The following is a 20,247-nucleotide window of genomic DNA, read 5'->3' on the forward strand; positions in this document are numbered from 1 at the left end:
CATACCTGCTGTAGGATGGATTTCACAAGAAAGTCTGCATCTGTTTTTGTGTCTGTATTTTCTATTTAACTGTTATGACTCAAACTGCATCTGCTCTTTGATGAAGAAGATCAGTGTCGCTGCTTGTCACTGACTCACAAAGGGCCAGACTGAGCAGTTATCAAACACACTTGGCTGGACATGATCAGACATCACGTATCCATCCAGCGGTTATATGAGCAGCAGCACCAGACTTGTGTAACAGATTCAGAAACTACAAATGCTGAACTCCTCCTCCTCACCATCATCTCACTGGGCGCATCTGCAGGCTGCAGGAGCGGAGCGATATGAGTTCACACGGATACTTTTTTACTTCGCTTTTCTTCTCTGCTTATTGAAAATCCTTCAAATGGAGATGAAGGATATTTAAGTCAAAGACAAGTGGCAAACCCGGCTCATCTGAAATATTCGCTTTGTCACATAAAATCTCCTTCAACTGAGTTCATAATGGGATTACGCATACTTGGCACGCCACTTTACGCGTATGCGTGCATTTACTTTTTTGTTTTCATCCTGCAAGCTGCCCAGTCTCAGAGGGACCCGGCGACACAACAGGGAGATAACCAAAGAGCGGCTCTCCGGCAGACGCTACAGTGGTCACACAACGGCAAGATTTTTAGCATTTTAAGCCAGGGCTCCGAGTATCAGCCACCGAGGCGGAGGGGCGCACCTCAGGAGCAAGTGCAGGCGCGACCTGTCACCATCATCCGTGATGCGGACGTGAGACATCCGGACACCTCGAGCCAGCCGGTGACCCAGCAGCAGCAGCAGCAGCAGCCTCCCCAGCCGGCGTCCAATCCGCGCAGCCCCGGAGGTCTCCCGCCTCCGCTCCAAAGGCTCGTGAGAGGGCACGAGCACCGCCAGCATCCCCGTGACCGCCCCGCTGAGCGCGCGGGGACGCAGAGGAGCAGCAATGAGACCCAGGAAACCGTCAGTCCGCCTCTGCCCAGGAGAGAAGACATGATGGTGGGCGACGATCCCTACGACCCCTACAAGTCCACCGACAGTGATAATCCATATTACAATCACTATGACGTTTACGAGAGACCGAGGCCGAGATCAAGACCCGGATATGGCACAAGGTATCATCAGTACGGTAAGAGTGGGGAACGTGTTCTCAAGACAACATGCAAGTCATTGATGAGATAGAAATGACCCATAAACTGGTGTTTATGACGCTAAAATGCCAATCAATGATTCAGTTAGTGTGTCCATTATCTGTAAAGTGTTTATTTGTATGTGAAAAATATTCATTCAGTGATTCATGTCAATTCATCAATTTGCTTTTACTGATTGGTTTTATGTTTTATGTACCTGTATGTAGTATGTTTATTGTCATATTCAGCTGTTATCACTACTATAATGCTGTTTTGTTGCTTTAGGGCTGCCTGATCTCGTACCTGACGCGTACTCAATTCAAGCCTCTGCTTATGCCCAGAGAGTCCCAATGTACAACCTGAGATGTGCAGCTGAGGAAAACTGTTTGTCAAGGTAGACTGCTGTCAGGACTTATCCACATGGAGAAAGAAAAAAAAAAAAAAACAGGGTTTGCATCCAAGTCTGAGTGTGATTCAGAGAGCTTTGAGCCATAACAACCACCTAAAGTGTTTGTGGGTGAGGGCTGCCCAGTGGAACCATGAGGTAAATTTAACCGAATCCTGCCACTGATGGTGGAGAGGGGTGGAGTGGTGGATTTCTGTAAACTTTAATCATAGTTGCCTGAGGAGAGAAAGCCCAAATGGTAAACACATTATCAAAAACTAACCCAAACAACCACGTGCCTCCAAATTATTTTTCCACCCACCATTTATACATCGGCAGCCTTCACTCAGACACTAAAAATCTGCTCCACTCAGAGGAGGGGATGTAGCAGGAAAAACAATCTTTGTGATGTAATCGTGTCCATATATGACCTGTGTTTTTTTTTCTTTTCCTTCTGCAAACTAATGTTCTTCCTTTGGTTTGCGCCTGCAGCTCAGCCTACAGATCCAGTGTCAGAGACTATGACACCCGCATGCTGCTGAGGTTTCCTCAGAGAGTCAAGAACCAGGGGACGGCAGACTTCCTCCCCAGCAGGCCACGTTACTCCTGGGAGTGGCACAGCTGTCACCAGTGAGTATAATGTCATGTCACTGCTTAACCACCTCACCGTCACACAGAGAAGGAGCCTCCGAGACTCCTCTCTTGCATCATTTGTTCTCGCTGGCCAACAGGCTGGCATCAATTAAAGTCATTTACATGAAGATTTCATGCATGAATACATAAACCAGATCTGGACTATCCCACTCTGAAGTCACATCTTTTATTTTCTTCATACATTGTAACTCTGCGTATTTTGTTCACCAGCTACAAATGTAAGCAACCAATTGTTTCCAAGAGATGCTATTTGTCACGACACTCTTTGTCTTTTCCAGTCTGTAGTTGTGGTATGGCACCCCCTGTTGAACCACAGTTGTGTTACTTTTGGCTGTTGTATAGTTTTTGTTGGCTGTTTTATTGCTTTGCAGAGACTTTGATATCAGGACTGACACCTTAACATGAGTTTTATTTTTATCTTTTATTCTATTTTTACAGTGTCAGCATGTACAGTGTCGCTTTGGGCTTTCAAAAAGTTATGTGACTGAACTTCATATGACCTTTGAATTCAGTTTATTTACAATCTAAAAGCCAGACATTGTAAAATAAAGTTGTGGGATGAGGATAATGAGCCAAAAAGGGAAACAGCTGGTATTTTTGTCCCTTTATTGAGCTTATGGAAAAGCGCCTGGTCTTCCTTGATTCCACAGAAACGACCTCAGTCCATAGTTATTTTGTGAAACAACCAGTCCACTGTGCTAATCCCCAAAATGGAGCACATTTGGCAGAGACCTAGTGAACTGTTGATGTAGACTGTATAGATTTTCAGTCAGTGTTTTGAAAGTCAACTGATGTTAAAATCCAGACTGCTTCTGTCTCATTAAACAAACTCTGTCTTTACGATAATAAGAGTGAAAGCAGATTCAGATTCACTGTAGCTCTAAATGTACATGATAAATTAAATAAACACCTGTGATGTTTTCAGTCACAGTGACTTGCAGCCAACAGTGGGAAAGCAATTATGCAAATGTGGCTCTGGAACAAGAACACTCTGTAGTGGGTCTCAACATGACAAACACTGCCTGGTTGTTTAAGTCCCAGATTGATGTGGAAGTCACGCTTTAGATTAAAGATGCTGTTGAACACTGTTACTGCTGCTGGTCCACAGGCACTACCACAGCATGGACGAGTTCAGCCACTACGACCTGCTGGATGCCACCACTCAGCATTCGGTGGCCGAGGGCCACAAGGCCAGCTTCTGCCTGGAGGACACTTCCTGTGACTACGGCTACTACAGGCGGTTTGCCTGCACCGCACATACCCAGGTCTCACAGATACCTGCTGAAAAGATGACTGCAGAAGTTGAAATGTTGTTTTTTTCAGTTTATGCAGGTTTAAGCAAGCAAACAACTGCTACCAAATTTAGCAGCAACAATGTCAAAGTAATTCTGAATCAACCAACTAGCTGCTGCTGTAAATAAACACAAGTACAAACACTGTAACATCTGATTAGCCAAAGAAATCAGTTGCTGCAGGCCTTATCCCTTTAACATACACATCAGTGGAGACACCATATTTTCACGGTTACAGCTGCATAGTCTGGCCTGCATTTTTTTTTAATGACTATAATGACCAAAAAGGCAAGAGGCTAATTTATTGATACACATATAAGTATACTGTAATGATTCAGTTTCATTTGGGCGCACAAATGTTCAGACCAAAATGGAGGATAATGACTTATTTTTCACCGAATGACCTGGTTGCAGGATTTCGGTTCATACATTTTTAAAAAGGAGAATGAAGCTAAGAAAAACAAGAGCTCTTTTACTGAGGCAGCCGTCCTTTAGAGAACAACTTTAGTATTTCCTTTTTGCATGAGCCAGTGGTGATTTAATAATTTCCTGTTTCTCCTGTGAGATGATCCCACCTGCCTGAACGTCTGTGATCAGTTGTTTAGCACATGACTTTTTTTCCCCCATCCTGTTTCTATTTCTCTGTCTTGTTTTTCTCTTTTTGTTGACATCAGTTATAATTATTGTTCGTTTTATTATCAGCTTTTTATTCTTACCATTAGACATTATACTGTAATAAAACACTAAAGTCTCTGTTAAAGTTACAGTTACTGTTCTACATGTAAAAGGGCCTTATGTTCTTTAATAAGATGTTTGTTTGTTTGTTTGTTTATATAATGTTTTATATGGATGCTGTCCAACGTGCAGGGCCTGAGCCCAGGATGTTATGACACCTACAATGCAGACATCGACTGCCAGTGGATTGACATCACAGATGTGAAACCTGGAAACTATGTCCTCAAGGTTTGTCAGAAATACCAGATGACATTCGGCTTCCTCCTGAGACACTAAACCCCTTTAAAAGAGTTACACTTGTGTGGAATCACATCGCAGTCATGAACATTTGATTAGAGTCTCTGCCGTTTATTTATCTTTGTTGCAGTCTGTGTGTTTTTATATATATATATATACACGTATATATATTGTTGTTCTCCACAGGTCAGTGTAAATCCGTACTACCAGGTCCCAGAATCAGACTACAGCAACAACATTGTGCGCTGTGATGTTCGCTACACTGGCAACTACGCCTACGTGTCAGGTTGTCACATGTCACCGTAAGTAGCATCATATTTATTTGATATTTTTCTTGTCCTCCGTTAATCTTCATTGTGTTTTCATTCTTTTCTTTTTCTTTCTTTTTTCAGGTATTAAGAGATGACATTCACAGCATGTTCTGTAAATGGCAATGAAGAGGACTGCATATGAAAACATATAAAACATCATGAAATAAATTTTTAATTGTTAGACATACATTTTATAATTTAAAATACTCCCAATTTAGAAACAGATAGGGTTTCATTCTTCTTTTCTTGTGGGGAAACCATTTTTTTTCCCTCCTCATCGATAAATATATTCTCATTTCATCTTTTCTTTGGGATATTTTTCATTTCTTACTTCTATTGCATTGTACTGTATGCTTGCGTTTCATACCACTTGTAAGATAGATAAAGAATAAAATCCATGAAATTTAGAAGCTTAGAATAGCGAAGTACAAACCTAAACCAGCTTGCCCTCAATTTTAAGTCAATATCGATTATATCACAACTTTAAAATGAACCAGCAGAAAAATGTATTTGTTATATTTATAAGCAACGGAAGAAACTCTCTTTACTCCAAAACTTTTGGTGAAACTTAGTTGAATAAAACGTTGTGATATTGTATCACTTTTTTAGAATGCTCAGTTTGAAGTGACTTCCCTTCTGTCTTGCTTTTGTTTCTGACCTTTTTCTATGTCTTATTGTCTTTTCTACACACACACACACACACACCATGTAAAATGAATACAAAAGGTTAAAAGTAGGGCATCAAGCTGATCATTATTTTCTTTATAGATTATGATAATTTTTGGATGAATCCGTTCATTGTTTAGTCGATAAAATGTCAGAAAATGCCTATCACAAGTTCCCAGAGGCCAAGGTAACATCAAACCAATATATACGTATATATATTTATACAAATATGAAACAGAGAAAAAGGAGCAAAGACTCACATTTGAGAAGTTGAAACCAGAAAATGCATTTTTATATTACTTCTGTACACATACAGTACAGAAGTACTTCAGTGATTTACTATTTAATTCACATAATTCACAAGTTGTTGGACTTGTGAGTGACAGATTTAAAAAACAAAAACAGAAATGGTCAAAATTGAAGCAGCAACTTGGCAGCATCTTTCATTAGATCCTCCCTGTCTGGTAAACACATGTCTTTCAAACTCCCCACCTCCAGTTCTGTAACTCTGGCTTTCTGAGCTCAGTGTTTCAAGTCTGAGATAACCCTGATGACATATATCAGGGTCAGTCTTTAGCCTCTCCAGATCCACAGAAAACATATAACTGTTTTCACAAGCTGAGTAGAACTTACCATGACTAGTAAACTTTTCTTGATGTCTAAAACTGGTGGAGTGCCCCTTTAATAAATAACCTAGACAATTAATAGACAAATTTATTAACTGGCTTTTGGCACTACTTAAGTACATTTTGCTAATTTATGAAACCATCAACGTAGTGTACTAAAAAGTTAACCATCGATAATTTAATAATAAAGATCAGCAAGGGGTTCAGAATAATCTCTATGAAGTGAGAATTATTTAGCTTTTGATGAGGCTGCACATGCTTGCTACCTAGGTGGCTAACTAGCACTACCTCTTATTCACCCTCCTTTTAGCTTTGTTTTTGGTCTCAACCAACTCCTGAGGGAAACATCTGGAGCCTTTAGCTGCTAAATGCTCCACTATCTTTACAAGCTAGTCACTAACTTTGTCCGTCCCCTTAATCACACAAGACATCATGTGATTTATTGTTAACATAAAAATATTGATAACAGCAGCTTTAAGATTGGCAGAGGGCATGTGATTGGCTGAAAGATGAGGGGGTGTTGACTGGCGACAACAACACTGTCATGAAATGTTACATTATGAAATAAAACAAACTTTTGTAATGAAATAATAATTAACTCCAACAAAATTATTTTACTATGAAAATAATAATTATGAAGAAATATTTTACTATTATTACTAATAATAAGTGGAGATTTAATACATGTTTTACTATTTCACAATTGATTGGATCATATAAATTCCACACAATGTATTCATATGATAATATATTTCATAATTACTGATTTATTTAGTTATTTAAAATGTGACACTTTGGGGCTCCATTATTTCTGTGTTGCACAATATTAAAATGAACCATAGAATCAAACCTGGTCATGTGCAGTGTCCTCCGCTCCGACAGGGGGCGCCACTGAGACTTTGCGCATGTCGTTTGAATTCAGTGATTTTTATCTGGCTGCCGGAGAAACTGGAGTAAACCACCAGCAGTGTGTGTGTATATATGTGTGTGTGAATGTGTGTGTGCGCTACAGGGTCAATTATTGTCTACTCAACTGCGCGTTTTTCAAGTCAAAATGCATCCTGTCAGAGTGTCGATCCCGTCGTTTCGTTCAGAAAACAACTCGATCGAGAAAGGATACACGGTAAGCTGCTCAATAATAACCTCTGTGTGTGTATATGTGTGTGTGTGTGTGTGTTTCTGTCGTCTGCTCTGCTGCTGTCATCAGCTTTTCATTTCAACTCAGATGTTATTTCTGTACCCTTGAAATAATAAACCGTTTAACATCGCGGATCAAACAGCGTCAAAGTCACTGTTAATGTAATGTTTTTCTCTGTTTGGTTGACGGCTGCTAATCAGCCCTGAAGTCTCCTTTTATTTTTACACATTGTAAACATTTCAGTGTCAACTAATCAAAGAATCTAAAGAGCAAAATCCTGATTTGGGGCAATACAGAGACAAAGTTAACCCAGGGTTTTAATTTAGCGTCTCGTTTGTGTCTAATGAGAGCCACTGGACATGTTAACCAACACACCCAGTCCACCTAACCAACACACCCAGTCCACCAGATCAGGGGGACCCCCCCCCCCCCCCCCCCCCCGCCCCAGCTGTCTGATATGAAGACAGACTGGTTTAAATAAAGATTTGTGTCATCAATTCATTGTATACACTGGAACATACACTGTATACACTGGATCCTACATTTCCCACAATGCATTCAATAGCCTTTTGATTATACCCTAAACTCCCATTTCTTTCAAACTCCATGCATCCAGACTTCAACGCAGACTTTCTGTCATTAATTAGTACCAATGCCTGAGTTTCCACTCAGGATATCTGCTGATAATGATCTTCTTTTTCTCAGATTTTAAAGGAATAGTTTGGTATTTTGGGAAATACACTTATTTTCCTCCTGGGACTCAGGCTAGCTGTTTCCCCCTGTTTCCAGTCTTCATGCAAAGCTATAAAGCATCATCTAAATGTTGCCAAGAAAGCGATTAAACGTATTTCCCAAAATGAGTGGGCAGCCTGCCAGGACTGAATGACTTTAACCGATAGTGGAAACACTGAAGTTTTATAATGACATTGACAAAGAAACTGTATTCATTGTGGTTTGGTCATGTCATCCTCAGAGTAAGTCATTTTAAGCGCCCCTAATACTATCCAGTATTTTACAAGAAAAAAAGCAACAAATTAGAGAAAAGTCAGAAAAATAAATATAATTTTTCCTTCTACGTCCTTCTAATCATCTTGTGAGCCATGAGATTTATCTTGCGACCCACTGATGGGTATTAATTCTTACTTTTCAGCTCTCTTTGGGAGATGCAGTATGTGTTTATGTTACCAGTCCAGAACTGCATTAACAACACTACCCTCATTTAACAGTGGATTTCCTGTTTCTCGTAATGCTGACATGAACAACACTGTGTATACAGTATCAGCTTTTTACGGAAGAATCCTGCTGAGTGAGGGAAGTCTGTTTAGGGATGTTAACTCCAACAGATCACATTTTGCTTCTACTGCAGCAGCCAGGTGCTTCCTGTTGGTAACTAGCTGACATAGACTGTAACTGACAGCTCTGCAGTCAGCTGGTCAGGCCATCACATGCTGACTGGGTGCACTGGGTGGGGACATCTGTTGTTGGTGGGATCTAGTGATAAATCATGATCCTCTCAACTGACTCAACAACAGAATTTCACAAGAGTAGTACTAACTTTTTCCTTTCTTTCAGGTCTTTAAAATCGATGTGCTGATGAACGGCAGACAGCATTCTGTTGAGAAACGCTACAGTGAATTCCACGCTTTGCATAAAATGGTGAGATTTAGAGCATCCCTGCAGTTTATGATCATTTATTGGTGTTGAGTATTAACAAAGTCCTCAAATTTAGTGTTGAAAGCCTTAGCCTTTAATAAGTGAAAATTGTGTGATTTTTTTTTTTTACACAAAAATCTTTATAATCATTCATCATTTTAAGTAATTTATCAAATGAAAATGCCAAACACTTGTAGGTTCCAACTTCTTCAGTGCAAGCTTTTCTCACATCATTGTCAACTGAATCCATTTGGGCTTTTTGTCTGTTATTCTGTCTAATAAGACAATTGGAAGACCTTATGGGCTTTATAGGCTTCCATCTTTAGTGACTGAGACTTTAAACAATTCATTGGGTCATCAAACAAACAATGCATAGATTCATTGGTAATTAAAACATTGGGTCATTGGGTGCAGTCCTAATTGTTTAAATAAATGAATAAATCTTTCTTTATCTAACACATTTCATACAACAAGATGCAATACAGTGTGCTTCACAAAGCATAACAAGACAGATGAAAGAAATGGGAACATTGAAAACATAACATTGCAAAATTCAGAGGTGTGTAGGCATGCACAGGAAATCTCAGCAGCAAATACATAATGAATGTGCTCCATGGTGGTTAACCACGTTCACCATACTTCGTTCGTTTGAGGTTGTAGCTTTAGAGAGGAGTTCCTCTTCCTGTCCTGCTCAATAGTCCACATCTACTCAGTGGATTAACACAGGAGTTTGTGTGACAGTAGGTCAAAGTTTTAATTTGTCTGATACTTTGGTTTGTGACCAAATTAATGACAAAAATAATGGCATTCCCTTCAGTCTCAGCTGTATTTGTGTGTCATGCTAATTAGCAAAAGTTAGCATGCTAACATGCTACAGTAGGATGTTAGTACAGCTTCACAGAGCTTCTAACATGGCTGTAGACTCTTGTTTTTCCTCTTACCTGATCTGATAACAGCTGATGATGTATTTTAATCCCTCCAGCTAAAGAAAAGCATAAAGCCACCTGAGATCCCTTCAAAACATGTCAGAAACTGGGTTCCCAAAGTGCTGGAGCAGAGGAGGCATGGTCTGGAGCTCTACCTGCAGGTACTCTGACACACCTTCACTCCAAACATTTCTGCTTTTACCAAATACAAATTGTGTCTAACCCAAAGTAAACATAGAAAGTGCAGTACAGATGTAGGACGTCTAAACAGATTCAAACTTCAGCAGAGGAAGGTCACGCAGGTCGCTTGAGTTGTGTACCGCTGCTTCAGTGCACATTGCAATTTGCTTTTGTTTTGTCTGTTTTGTCAGACTATAATTATGGAAAATGGGGTTCTTCCAAAGATATTCTTGGATTTCCTGAACATCCGCCATTTTCCTTCAGTGCCAAAAACAGAAAGCTGTGGGTGAGTTGAAACTGCAGCTTTTCTATGAAATAAAAAAAAACAATCTGTGGCCTTTTTTTAATTTGTGGGAGAGTTTGTTTCCAGGCTACTGGAAGGCTATGTGGCTTAACTTTTATTTTTCCTCTCTTAAGGTCGTTCGATACAGAATCAGAGGAATCAAGGTGAGTCGTTTTGTTTTAACATGAATATTTAAAAAAACTATTGGATGAAACTACAGGTCAGATTCTCTGATTTGCACCACTTTGAACCAGTTCAGACTTGAGTCACTATTTGCTCTTCACTTGAACTTCACCCTGTATGTCAGTGACAGCACATATGTTTCTTCATCATGTTAATATATATGCAGCATGTAGCCGCTCACAAACCTTCTGACTTTTTGGACTCTTCTCAGTAAACTTTCACATCAGCCAGTCTTGCTGTTTCTGAGAGACCCCTACCTGCTGCCATCTGCACACGGTGAGTTCAGGCGACTTACGCGTAATATCATAATATCCCATTTTGTTCTGTATTTAATCATTCTCTTTTTCAGCAAAAAGCAGGCTTGAACTTATTATTTGTCTTACCTTTTTAATTAAAAAAAACTTTCTTTCCTTCTTTACTTTCAGATACATTTTCAAACGTTGTGATTGAAGGTGTGGTACACGGGGTTTTCTACCCGGATCTCCAACCAAGGTAGAGCTGCAGAGCCGAACCTGTCGCTGCAAACAGATGCTCCACATTTTCACACCTATTTTAGGTGTGCATCAGGAAGGACGTAACATGTTAAGATACACTGAGCCTCACTTACATACATAAAAAAAAAAAAGGATGCCTAACCTCTCAATAAATCACTGGCACTACATTTTCAGTCATCCGTTGACCTTATGCCCAGTAACTTGTGCACCGTTACCATCAGTTGTTCATCAAACAACTTAAAACACAACTTATAAAACAGCTATAAAATGTAACTATATGTAAAACATTGTGGCAGGTTAATGTAGACGTTTTGAGCCATTATAGTAAAAATAGAGAATAATAAATTAAGAATTAATTATAGAAGATTATTTTCAGAAATTATAGAGCATAATACACCATAATGAATGAAGTTATATTTTCCTTCCTTCTTAAGAAAGTAATGAGTCAAATAAATGGATCAAGTGGACATAGAAATAAGGGGCAGATCTAAGTAGTCGAGACCTGAAGTGCTTTTTTTTTTTTTTAATACCAGACGTTTGTGAATGGCACTTCCAACACTAGGGAACCAGAAAGGAAATGCTGATGTCTGCTGGACTGAAGGTTAGTTTGCCAGACACAGAGGAGGCCTGTAAGGACAAAGCCCAGGGCTGCAGTGTGGAGCTGGATCATGGCCTGCAAACAGGGAGGTGCCTCTCCCTTTGTAGCACCGGCACTGCGGTTTTCAAATTTGTTCTGAGCTGCCAAATTGAGCCGATCCGAGGGAGAGTGGTGTGGGACGGGCGGCGTGGAACAATTTTCGAGGCTGCATTCTGGTGGAGATGACAGATATGTGCCACATGTTGGGATGGAAATGATTTGAGCTTTATAAGTAGCATGTGGCAGTGATGTGGACCTCTTTTATTGAGCATCAGATGTTTGTTAAGGAGTACTGTCAGTTTACAGCGGTGATAGTGAGCTCTGTGGGCGGTTTGGTCAGGTGATGAGGTTTTGGGCACAAAGCCATTTGGAAATGTAACCACAACCAACAGAAATATGTGGCACAACCTGTGACTGAGGAAAGACCTGTTGACAGAGCAATTAAAAGACTGCAACACTAAAGCCGATTTAGCATTGCACTCTTATAACATTAGACTCAAGATAAATAGTAAAATGTATCAAAATCGATGCAGCAGAACCGGGGATATCCTCTCTTTTGTTCCTCGCAGCCTTCTTCCTAACCTAACACTAACACCAATCATGTTACATCTACACATAATGTAGAAGGCCAGTGATTAGAGGCACAGTCAGCCATCATTTAAAGGGATGCAAAGTTTGTTTTGTTTTGAGGAGCACTTACAAAACGAGAGATGGTGATTTAAAAGACTTTACAACCAGTAAAACACTGTGCAATATGAAATAAAACACAAACTGTCTTTATATTGTTCCTTGCGAACGAATGTCTGTGAAAGAACAAACCATCTCCTGTTGTGAACACTCAATATTACTTTTGTGAAACTTTATGTTGCATGTCACTTCTTGGGCAGTAATTGATGACACAACACTTCTTATGTGACTGGACCTCCACTACAGCACAGTGACAACTACATATTTATAGTGAATTAAATGAATCCTGAGCAATTAACCTCAACTAAACAGATAATGATTTAATGTTTTAACAAAGTAAATAATTTCCTAGAGATCCATCCTGTAGATTTATATGTATTTATATTGTGTAACGTTGTTCTGTTTGTGCAAAGTGTCATTTATGTGCCATAATGTCAACCTACAGTGAACACTGGAATTCAACTGTAGCACTCTAATGGGCGATATGTAAAAATACTGACACCAATAAAATTCATTATTTCCACAGACCTTGTTTGTCAGAAGTTGATTTTTAATTAAAATAACATCAAATTTATTGACACCATAAGCTCTTTATTAGAAAAGTGACTAGAAAAGGCCGTCGATTGACAAGCTGACACTAGTTTTGTGTTTCTGTCAGTTCTTCTCACATTGTAGGGTTAACATAAAAGCTCAAAGAAGTATGTTCCCTGAAAACAGAGTAAACGTCCACATATCCCACTTTATATTTTGTATATGTGGTTGGTATGATTTGGCCAGAATTATTGAAATTATAGCTGGGCAATAAAGTGAAAATGTACCAACAGGAGGAGGAGAGTTATCAACCAACCTGATCCCGTTCATGTCAGTATGTTCGCCAGAATCTGTCCCTTTAAAAACTCAAAACCATTCAGTAACATGCTCGTTTCAAAACAAAGAAGCATTAAAGTTTAATTGTTTAGCGTGTTTAAAATCTGATCGTCCAGCTGATCATATAATGCTGACTTCATCTGTCACAGAGCCTTTTAATTAATTGTCAATATGTCATCAATGTCTTGCTATTTCTATGTCACCCAGCCATAATTGCAATTATAAAATTCTTAAGCAAAAATTGAACAAACAGGAAATGTAATCTTGCACGGCAAAGCAGTGCACATCTGCTAACATACAGTATCTGTTTTTTTTCTGGATAAACTCAGATTCATAAACAAACGCTTTAACAAAACACTGACTGGAAATAATCTGAAATGCTGAATATTTCAGAAGCATAGAAAATTAAAAATCCTTTGATTTCTGGGCAGCTTTCTGTCCCAGTAACAGTCCAGTAGTAACAACACACACAATCTGTGATCCAGCACCTGCAGGCAAGTCAACAGAGTGTCTTTGGTCCCCAACGGCAGCTTTAAAGTTCTCCATGACCGACTTCATCTTTCAGCCGTTCGTCCTGGTTGGCGTACGCCTGAGGCTCTTTCATGTTGGCGAAGGAAACTTCTCTTGTCAGCTGCTCGAGAGGAGGGAGACCCACCGCCAGGTTTCTCAAAGCAATGGCCGTCATCAAGAACCTAAAAGAGAAGGAGTTAATGAGATGCAGTGCATTCACAGATTCATTTTTGGTTGTACACTTTCTCTGTGAATACGACCAAACCCGACATGTTACTGACACTCACCCCCTCCGTATCGTATAGTACTTTTTCACTGCAAAGCGCTCCAGTCGCTCCAGCACGCCAGCCTCCCTGCGTTTCTTCACCTCCTTCATGCGGCGCTGCCTCTTCAGGAACAGCTGCACAATCGGGTCGGTGGCGTTGACCTCCGACCCTTCATCAGCAGTGATGAGAGGCTGCAGCTCAGGAGGGAGGGGCTCGGTTTCTGTGGGATGAGACGATCCAGTCAGCATCTGATGGATTTGTGCTCTTGAGCAATACTTTCTTTGCATTTGGATGAAAAGGGAGAGAGCTTTCTCACAGGGGCAGAGCTGTTTAACATTGTGATCTTTGATGTTATTTTTATATAGTTTAGATAAATAAATAGCTGATTCCGCCACCTTTACTACATATTTGCTTTATCATGTTTGCATCGAGCCTAATTTTTTAAAATATTCCACTATTAAGTGCTACCTTTTATGGTGTGAACACGTCTTTACCTGTCCCGTTGCGAACGCGCTCCTGGAGCTCAAACAGCTTGGTGAAGTTCTCCTGTAGCGCCGCCTCTGTGGTGTTGACGTAGATGTACATGTAGCAAGACGGGTCTTCAGACACAGTGTACACCTTATGGTAAGCCCCAGCAGGTACCTCCACACACACACACACACACACACACACACACACACACACACACACACACACACACACACACACACACACACACACACACACACACACACACACACACACACACACACACACACATTATTGTAAATGTTTGAGTGCGTCCAGGTTAAACAGTATAATGATAAAGGTGGTGACAGTGTGTTTCTGTACCTTTATCTTCTCACCAGGCTGAAGAGTGTAGTTCTTTTTCTCCTCCACTACCTCAACGTTCACGTTGCCCTGCAGTACATGGATGCTCGTGTTGCCCAGATCTTCACTTACAAAGTTTTCTAAGTGGAGACCTAAAAAGGTAACATACTGTCCGTTAGCACCAAGAATCAATAAGGGTAAACAAAACAACAGACTACAAACGGAACTATACTTTTCCATCTAAATGAAAGATAGGACAAGGAGAAGTTTGTAACCTGGGAAATCCGCGATAAAGACGATCTCAGTCTGATTGTCCAAGGTCCCTTCAATCTCCTGGAACTTGGTCCTCCAAGGCGAGAGGTCCACCAGCAGAGGCATCAGCCATGGGTTTGGTTGGAAAGGCGACCAATCAGCCTTCACGACGTCCACACGGGGGTCAAAGATCCTTAGAGGAAAGTCCAGAGCAAATTTTAAAAACACACACTTTTTTTTAATAACATTATTCATTTGATAAATCTGAAGTAATTACATTTATCGCATCTTTTTTTCGAGAAAAAGCTCTCTCACCTTTGCTGGAAGCGTTCGTTGATGGACACCCAGATGTCAAAGTAGATTTTAGGATCAGAGATATTATAGCGGGGCAGGAACTGATTGAGGCACATGGCATACTGCTTCAGCATGTCTCCGTGGTCCTTCCAGCGGCGGCTTTGCGTGAACACCTTCAGTACACAGGACAGGATAATTATTACTTTATTAATAGTCGGCTAAACTGAAATTAAGAGAAAACCGCAATCTCGAATGTCAAGTCAGAAAGTGGTATTAATACCGAGAACCATGATGAGTAAAAATGTGATAGCCTGCAAGTCATTTAAAACTTTTCTGTCAACATTTCTTATTTTTATCTCAAATGATTTTTTTTCCAATAAGACAAAAGTAAGTAGTAAGTTTTCTTCAGCACGTGACAAAAGTTGCTAGTTTTCATTTGCTATCTAACAGTAAAGGTGTTTAATCATAACATGACTGATGGGCCAAATTTACCTTCCATGCTTAACAATGTGAATATTGTACATACATACTAATAAATAATAGTGTAATAGTGTGCTCAGATACTCTGTGTCTGACAGTGTTTTCCTCATAACTCACCCCTGGGTTCAGATATCCAATTTCTCCAGTTTTTCCGTCTGTGTAGGTGATCTTAACATGCTGATGGCTGCGGGAGTGAACCATCATGTCCCACGAGTAGCCATACAAGCCATTGGTCCAGTTGTTGTACCCCTGCATAAAAACTGAATATTAGGATAATTCCACGCTAATAAAAATCACACTGTAAAAGATTTCTAACCCTTTCGCCAGTTTTTATTAAATCTGTATATAAATGAAGACTTAAAATGAATTAAGAAGCAACAAAAAAAACACAAAGTGTTCACATCGGAGACTGGATGATGATTATGTACGTCTTTAGGGCTTTCACCCTCCTGCTGACAACACCAGTCTGAGCTGTTGTTTGCGGTGAGCCAATGGCTGTTGACTCTGATTGAGCAACTATCACTCTGGTGACCCAGAGAGGATTTAAAAGTACAATCTTATTAAAGAGAATTTCTCAGTGCCGGAAGAACATTATGTGACAATTTACTAATTGTTTCTTTGGAGTCAACTATAAAAGTTTTTTCAGGTCTTCAATGTTGAAAAAGACACAATAGGCGGATATACCTGTGTGATGAAGTGGGAGTAAGGCAGGAAGAACTGTTCCATTATGTAGAGAATAGTAAAAATGGCTCGTAGCTTGTGCTTAAGTCTCAGTTTGGAAGTTTTGGCGGCAGGCGGGGTCTCCTGGCGCTCTGTGCTGGCGCTATGGATCTCGTTGTAAACACAGGAAGTACTGGGCTGCAGGTCCAGGGAGGTGAGTGGCAGGACTGCCCTGAGGAATGCTGGGAAACGGGCGAAGAATCTTCTTGGCCAGTCGGGGTAGCAGAAGAGAGGACTGGTGGCCAGCATTGTGTAGGAAAACATCCCTGTGGAGGATTCTCAGTAAGATGAAGGTAAAATGATACCCCACAAATTAAAAGCATTCATGGCAACAAGAAACAAACAAGAAAGAAGACTCACCAATGCTGAAGAGCTGAGAGTTCATACAGTGGAAGTAAGAGACAAAGAAAAACCCATAAGGTCGTGTGACATCAAAAAACAGCAGGTAGCCGGCAGTCAGATCCAAAATAAGACCGCCTCCGTGAACCACCAGCTGGTTCACTAACTCCACAGGAAGGATCACTCTGAAAAATAACGTGTGGTACAGCAACATCAGAGAGGGAGCACTGACATACAACAGTGACTAAAAGATCTTCAAACTGAGCTGCCAAATGATAACCTACTTGAAAGGATCAAACAGCCAATGGTGTGCCAAGTATGACATCGAGTATCCCTCCACCCAATCAGCATCCAACTTTTTGACTCCAGCGATGAAGTATACAATAAATATCTTTGAGGAACAAAAAACATTGACATCATGAGATCACCTGTACCCAAGCCATATTCATGAAAAGTTGAAAAATATACAGTATCAGCTGTTAAAGGTCACAGACCTGTGTCCTCAACAAAGTGTAATTCCACAGAGGCACATGAGCATTTCTTATAGAAGGCCTCCGCAATCCATCGATTGACCTACAGACACAGGCATTAAAAGGTCTTCCTCACACATATAGACGGGGCTGAAATGCATGAGCAAACCCACAGACAGACCAGTAGACGTCATCTCACCAATATCTGTTGCCATCCATGAGTGTGAGCTGAAACCCGATGAGGCCGTAGAGGTACGAGTGATTGTTCCAGGCCGTTTTGTCCAGAAAGAAGATGTACCAGTACGTCGAGATGAACATGAGGCAGGAGAGACGGTAGAAACAGCCTAGCATGATGCCCAAGGCACCTTCAAACATAAACACACAACTTCAGTTAATAATAATAACAGTCGTTGTAACTGTAAATTAGTATTATTAATCATGGCTGGTGAAAACAGCTACATAATGTCTCTTCTTGGGCTTGGAGAGTACAAATTTTAAACAGAAGGCCTCTGTTACAAACTGAAGGTGTGGAGTTGGACAGATGTGGGTGTTTACCAGACAGCAAGGGTCTAACCAAAATATGCTATAGGGTTGCATTATGGGAAATGTAGGCGTTTTGGAGTTTGACCCATATTAGGGACTAGACAGGATATAGCAGCCTCTGCTGCTTCAACTTTGATCATTCTGTGTCTTGCAAGTGCCCACACTTTGGGGGAAATGTGGGCAAAATCAAGACAGTTATAAAAATCTCTAAAAAACATATACAACATTATTATTATTATTATTAAATTAACTTGCCACAAAATAAAGAATCAGTAACAATATTTTTTTTGTAACATGTACAATTATATACTCTGGATATGAACATACATACATTTGTTTATTTTGTCTGAGATGATTATTGCCACTTCTTTCATGCATTATAATGTATGTTGTTGTATGTAAATAATCTAAGTTCAAAGTTGTGCATGACAAATATCATATACAAATGGAGTACTTAACATCAACAAAACAAAAAAATAATACAGTATTTTAATAGATGGTTTTAACGTTGCAAATGTCAGTGATGTGAAACATCGATCAAAAAAACTAAGCGGCTTTGAAATTTCTCTCTGGTGTGAAAACAAAGGTGAATGTTCAGGACAAACACATGTTGCCTAATACTGGAAGTGTTGAGAACATGGATTTGTACCCAGGCTGATGTGTTAACATGCAATGACAATAAAGCATCTATCTATATCTATCTAAAGGTTTGTAGCCCTAATGTTGTTTTTATCAGTATTGATTTACTTTGATTGTCATTGTTCAACGACACTAAGGGGAAAATAAAAGTGGAAAATTGCAGGTCTGGAGTCCGTAGACAGCCACCCCACGGAGACGGTCTCCTATAAAATGAATGCATCCGCTTAGACTCAAAAAGAAGGGGGGGGGGGCTTTCCTTCTCAAGCCTCAGTAAACAGGTGTGAGCCTTTCAACCTGTAATCATTTGGACATTAGCCTCGAACATTAAAATAAAAAGGAGTGTGACCCACCGAGGAACATCACCACATACACCAGATACATCCAATCCAGTGGCAGTGGCTGTAAGAAATTGAAGAGGGGAAAGCGGCACACAGGAGCACCATCCAAGTACTTATAGTCCAGGTGACTGAGACCACGTTCCTGTGTGACGTCAATAGCCATCAGCAAACCTGCATTAAAAGAAACACGATGAAGTTGTTAGTGCACACAGATTTGTGTTTTATTAGCTAGTAGAAAGTCTGAGCAAACAGCTTCTTAACTCACCAAACAAGCAGCGAAAAATACCCAAGGATGCAGGGTCAGTGGGACGGTTCAGGAGGGCCACCAGGCTACTCCAGGAGGTCAGGTCCTCCTTCCTGAACCCAAAGATCGTCTCCATCTTGCTTTTGGTCTGTGGTTGATCTTTTTTAGGAGCTGCATCTTTCTTTGCAGTTTGTTCCTCTCCACCACTGCCCACAAGAGCAGCTAGAACAGGACCATAAACGTGATACAATGTGGTATGTTGTTTTGACTGAGAGCAAGATATTTAGTACTAAACACGATATCAACGAACTTATAGTGCTTTATTTAGAAAACATGAAAATCCACATTCAGCTCTTATTTACACATCAAACACGGCTGATGGTTTAGTTAAGAGCTTAGCCTTGGTTAAATGTTGTTGTAAGTGGTTATTACATTGACTAAACAACAACACACCGCCACACTGACTATCACTGCTAACAACAACCTCACCTGCAGTGGCGTCTCTCGCCTCCATGCTGCAAAATGTTGAGAACAAAACGGATTTTATTTGGGGACAAGGGCTCAGAAAAGTCCTCTCTCTGCTCTCCCTGCCCCAGGTGGAGGTGTCCCGCCTGGTCACGTTCACGTAACGGACAAACTTACGTGTCACTGCTCTGTACACACAGGCTAGTCAGGGCAGGGAGAGGAGGGAGAGGAGGAGGATGGTTTGGGAGGGATTGGAATGTTGTGAAAGAGGTGCTTGTCGTTTATTGGCTGATTCCTCCAATGAACACGCCCCCTAAGGGAGCATCCCTTACGTCATATCCTGCCGCCGGTGGATTCCTTACGGTTCCTTTTGTTTTAGAAGAAACCCCAAATATGTTTACCTTGCATCAACATCAAGGTTTTAGCATCTGCATATACCATTATATTAATAGTCCAAGCAGCAGTAATAGAAAATCAACAGCACATAAATAAAGTAAAACAAACAAGTGAAATAAAACCATCAAAATATGAAAAAATATATTGCTATATATACATTAAAAAACAGGTCACAGTAACATATTTTGTGCCACATGTTTTCCTCAATTTTTATCTTCCTTTCCCCTGAAAATAGAAATAGTAAATATGTAAATGGAAAAATATGTAATCATTCAACATCTATGTGTTTTAGAATAAAAAGAAAAAGTGCAGAGTAGTGTTTTGACAATGATCAGCCATCTATGATTAGTGCAAACAGTTTATTTTAGTTCATATTAACTATGGAACTCAA

The 20,247-nt window shown here is 40.2% G+C and overlaps 3 protein-coding genes across 3 annotated transcripts; 2 read left to right on the forward strand and 1 right to left on the reverse strand.

The window, feature by feature from the left end:
* Nucleotides 1–486: 486 nt before the first annotated feature.
* On the forward strand, nucleotides 487–4,745 carry loxa (lysyl oxidase a). Its single transcript, XM_070924579.1, has 6 exons — nucleotides 487–1,135; nucleotides 1,422–1,530; nucleotides 2,014–2,151; nucleotides 3,284–3,440; nucleotides 4,335–4,430; nucleotides 4,626–4,745. The coding sequence occupies exons 1-6, from the start codon at nucleotides 487–489 to the stop codon at nucleotides 4,743–4,745; spliced, it is 1,269 nt and encodes a 422-aa protein (XP_070780680.1).
* A 2,287-nt stretch (nucleotides 4,746–7,032) lies between these two features.
* On the forward strand, nucleotides 7,033–10,931 carry snx24 (sorting nexin 24). Its single transcript, XM_070925157.1, has 7 exons — nucleotides 7,033–7,165; nucleotides 8,753–8,836; nucleotides 9,816–9,920; nucleotides 10,131–10,225; nucleotides 10,357–10,386; nucleotides 10,617–10,681; nucleotides 10,831–10,931. The coding sequence occupies exons 1-7, from the start codon at nucleotides 7,097–7,099 to the stop codon at nucleotides 10,899–10,901; spliced, it is 519 nt and encodes a 172-aa protein (XP_070781258.1). The 5' UTR covers nucleotides 7,033–7,096; the 3' UTR covers nucleotides 10,902–10,931.
* A 1,827-nt stretch (nucleotides 10,932–12,758) lies between these two features.
* On the reverse strand, nucleotides 12,759–19,558 carry ggcx (gamma-glutamyl carboxylase). Its single transcript, XM_070924454.1, has 15 exons — nucleotides 19,485–19,558; nucleotides 19,017–19,217; nucleotides 18,764–18,922; nucleotides 17,431–17,596; nucleotides 17,256–17,334; nucleotides 17,046–17,152; nucleotides 16,783–16,946; nucleotides 16,387–16,688; nucleotides 15,820–15,951; nucleotides 15,244–15,395; nucleotides 14,952–15,121; nucleotides 14,698–14,828; nucleotides 14,361–14,508; nucleotides 13,888–14,086; nucleotides 12,759–13,782 (listed from the first exon to the last, which is right to left on the reverse strand). The coding sequence occupies exons 1-15, from the start codon at nucleotides 19,507–19,509 to the stop codon at nucleotides 13,623–13,625; spliced, it is 2,295 nt and encodes a 764-aa protein (XP_070780555.1). The 5' UTR covers nucleotides 19,510–19,558; the 3' UTR covers nucleotides 12,759–13,622.
* Between the last annotated feature and the right edge of the window lie 689 nt (nucleotides 19,559–20,247).

The sequence above is a fragment of the Enoplosus armatus genome, chromosome 18 (genome assembly GCF_043641665.1).
Source record: "Enoplosus armatus isolate fEnoArm2 chromosome 18, fEnoArm2.hap1, whole genome shotgun sequence".
NCBI lineage: Eukaryota > Metazoa > Chordata > Actinopteri > Centrarchiformes > Enoplosidae > Enoplosus > Enoplosus armatus.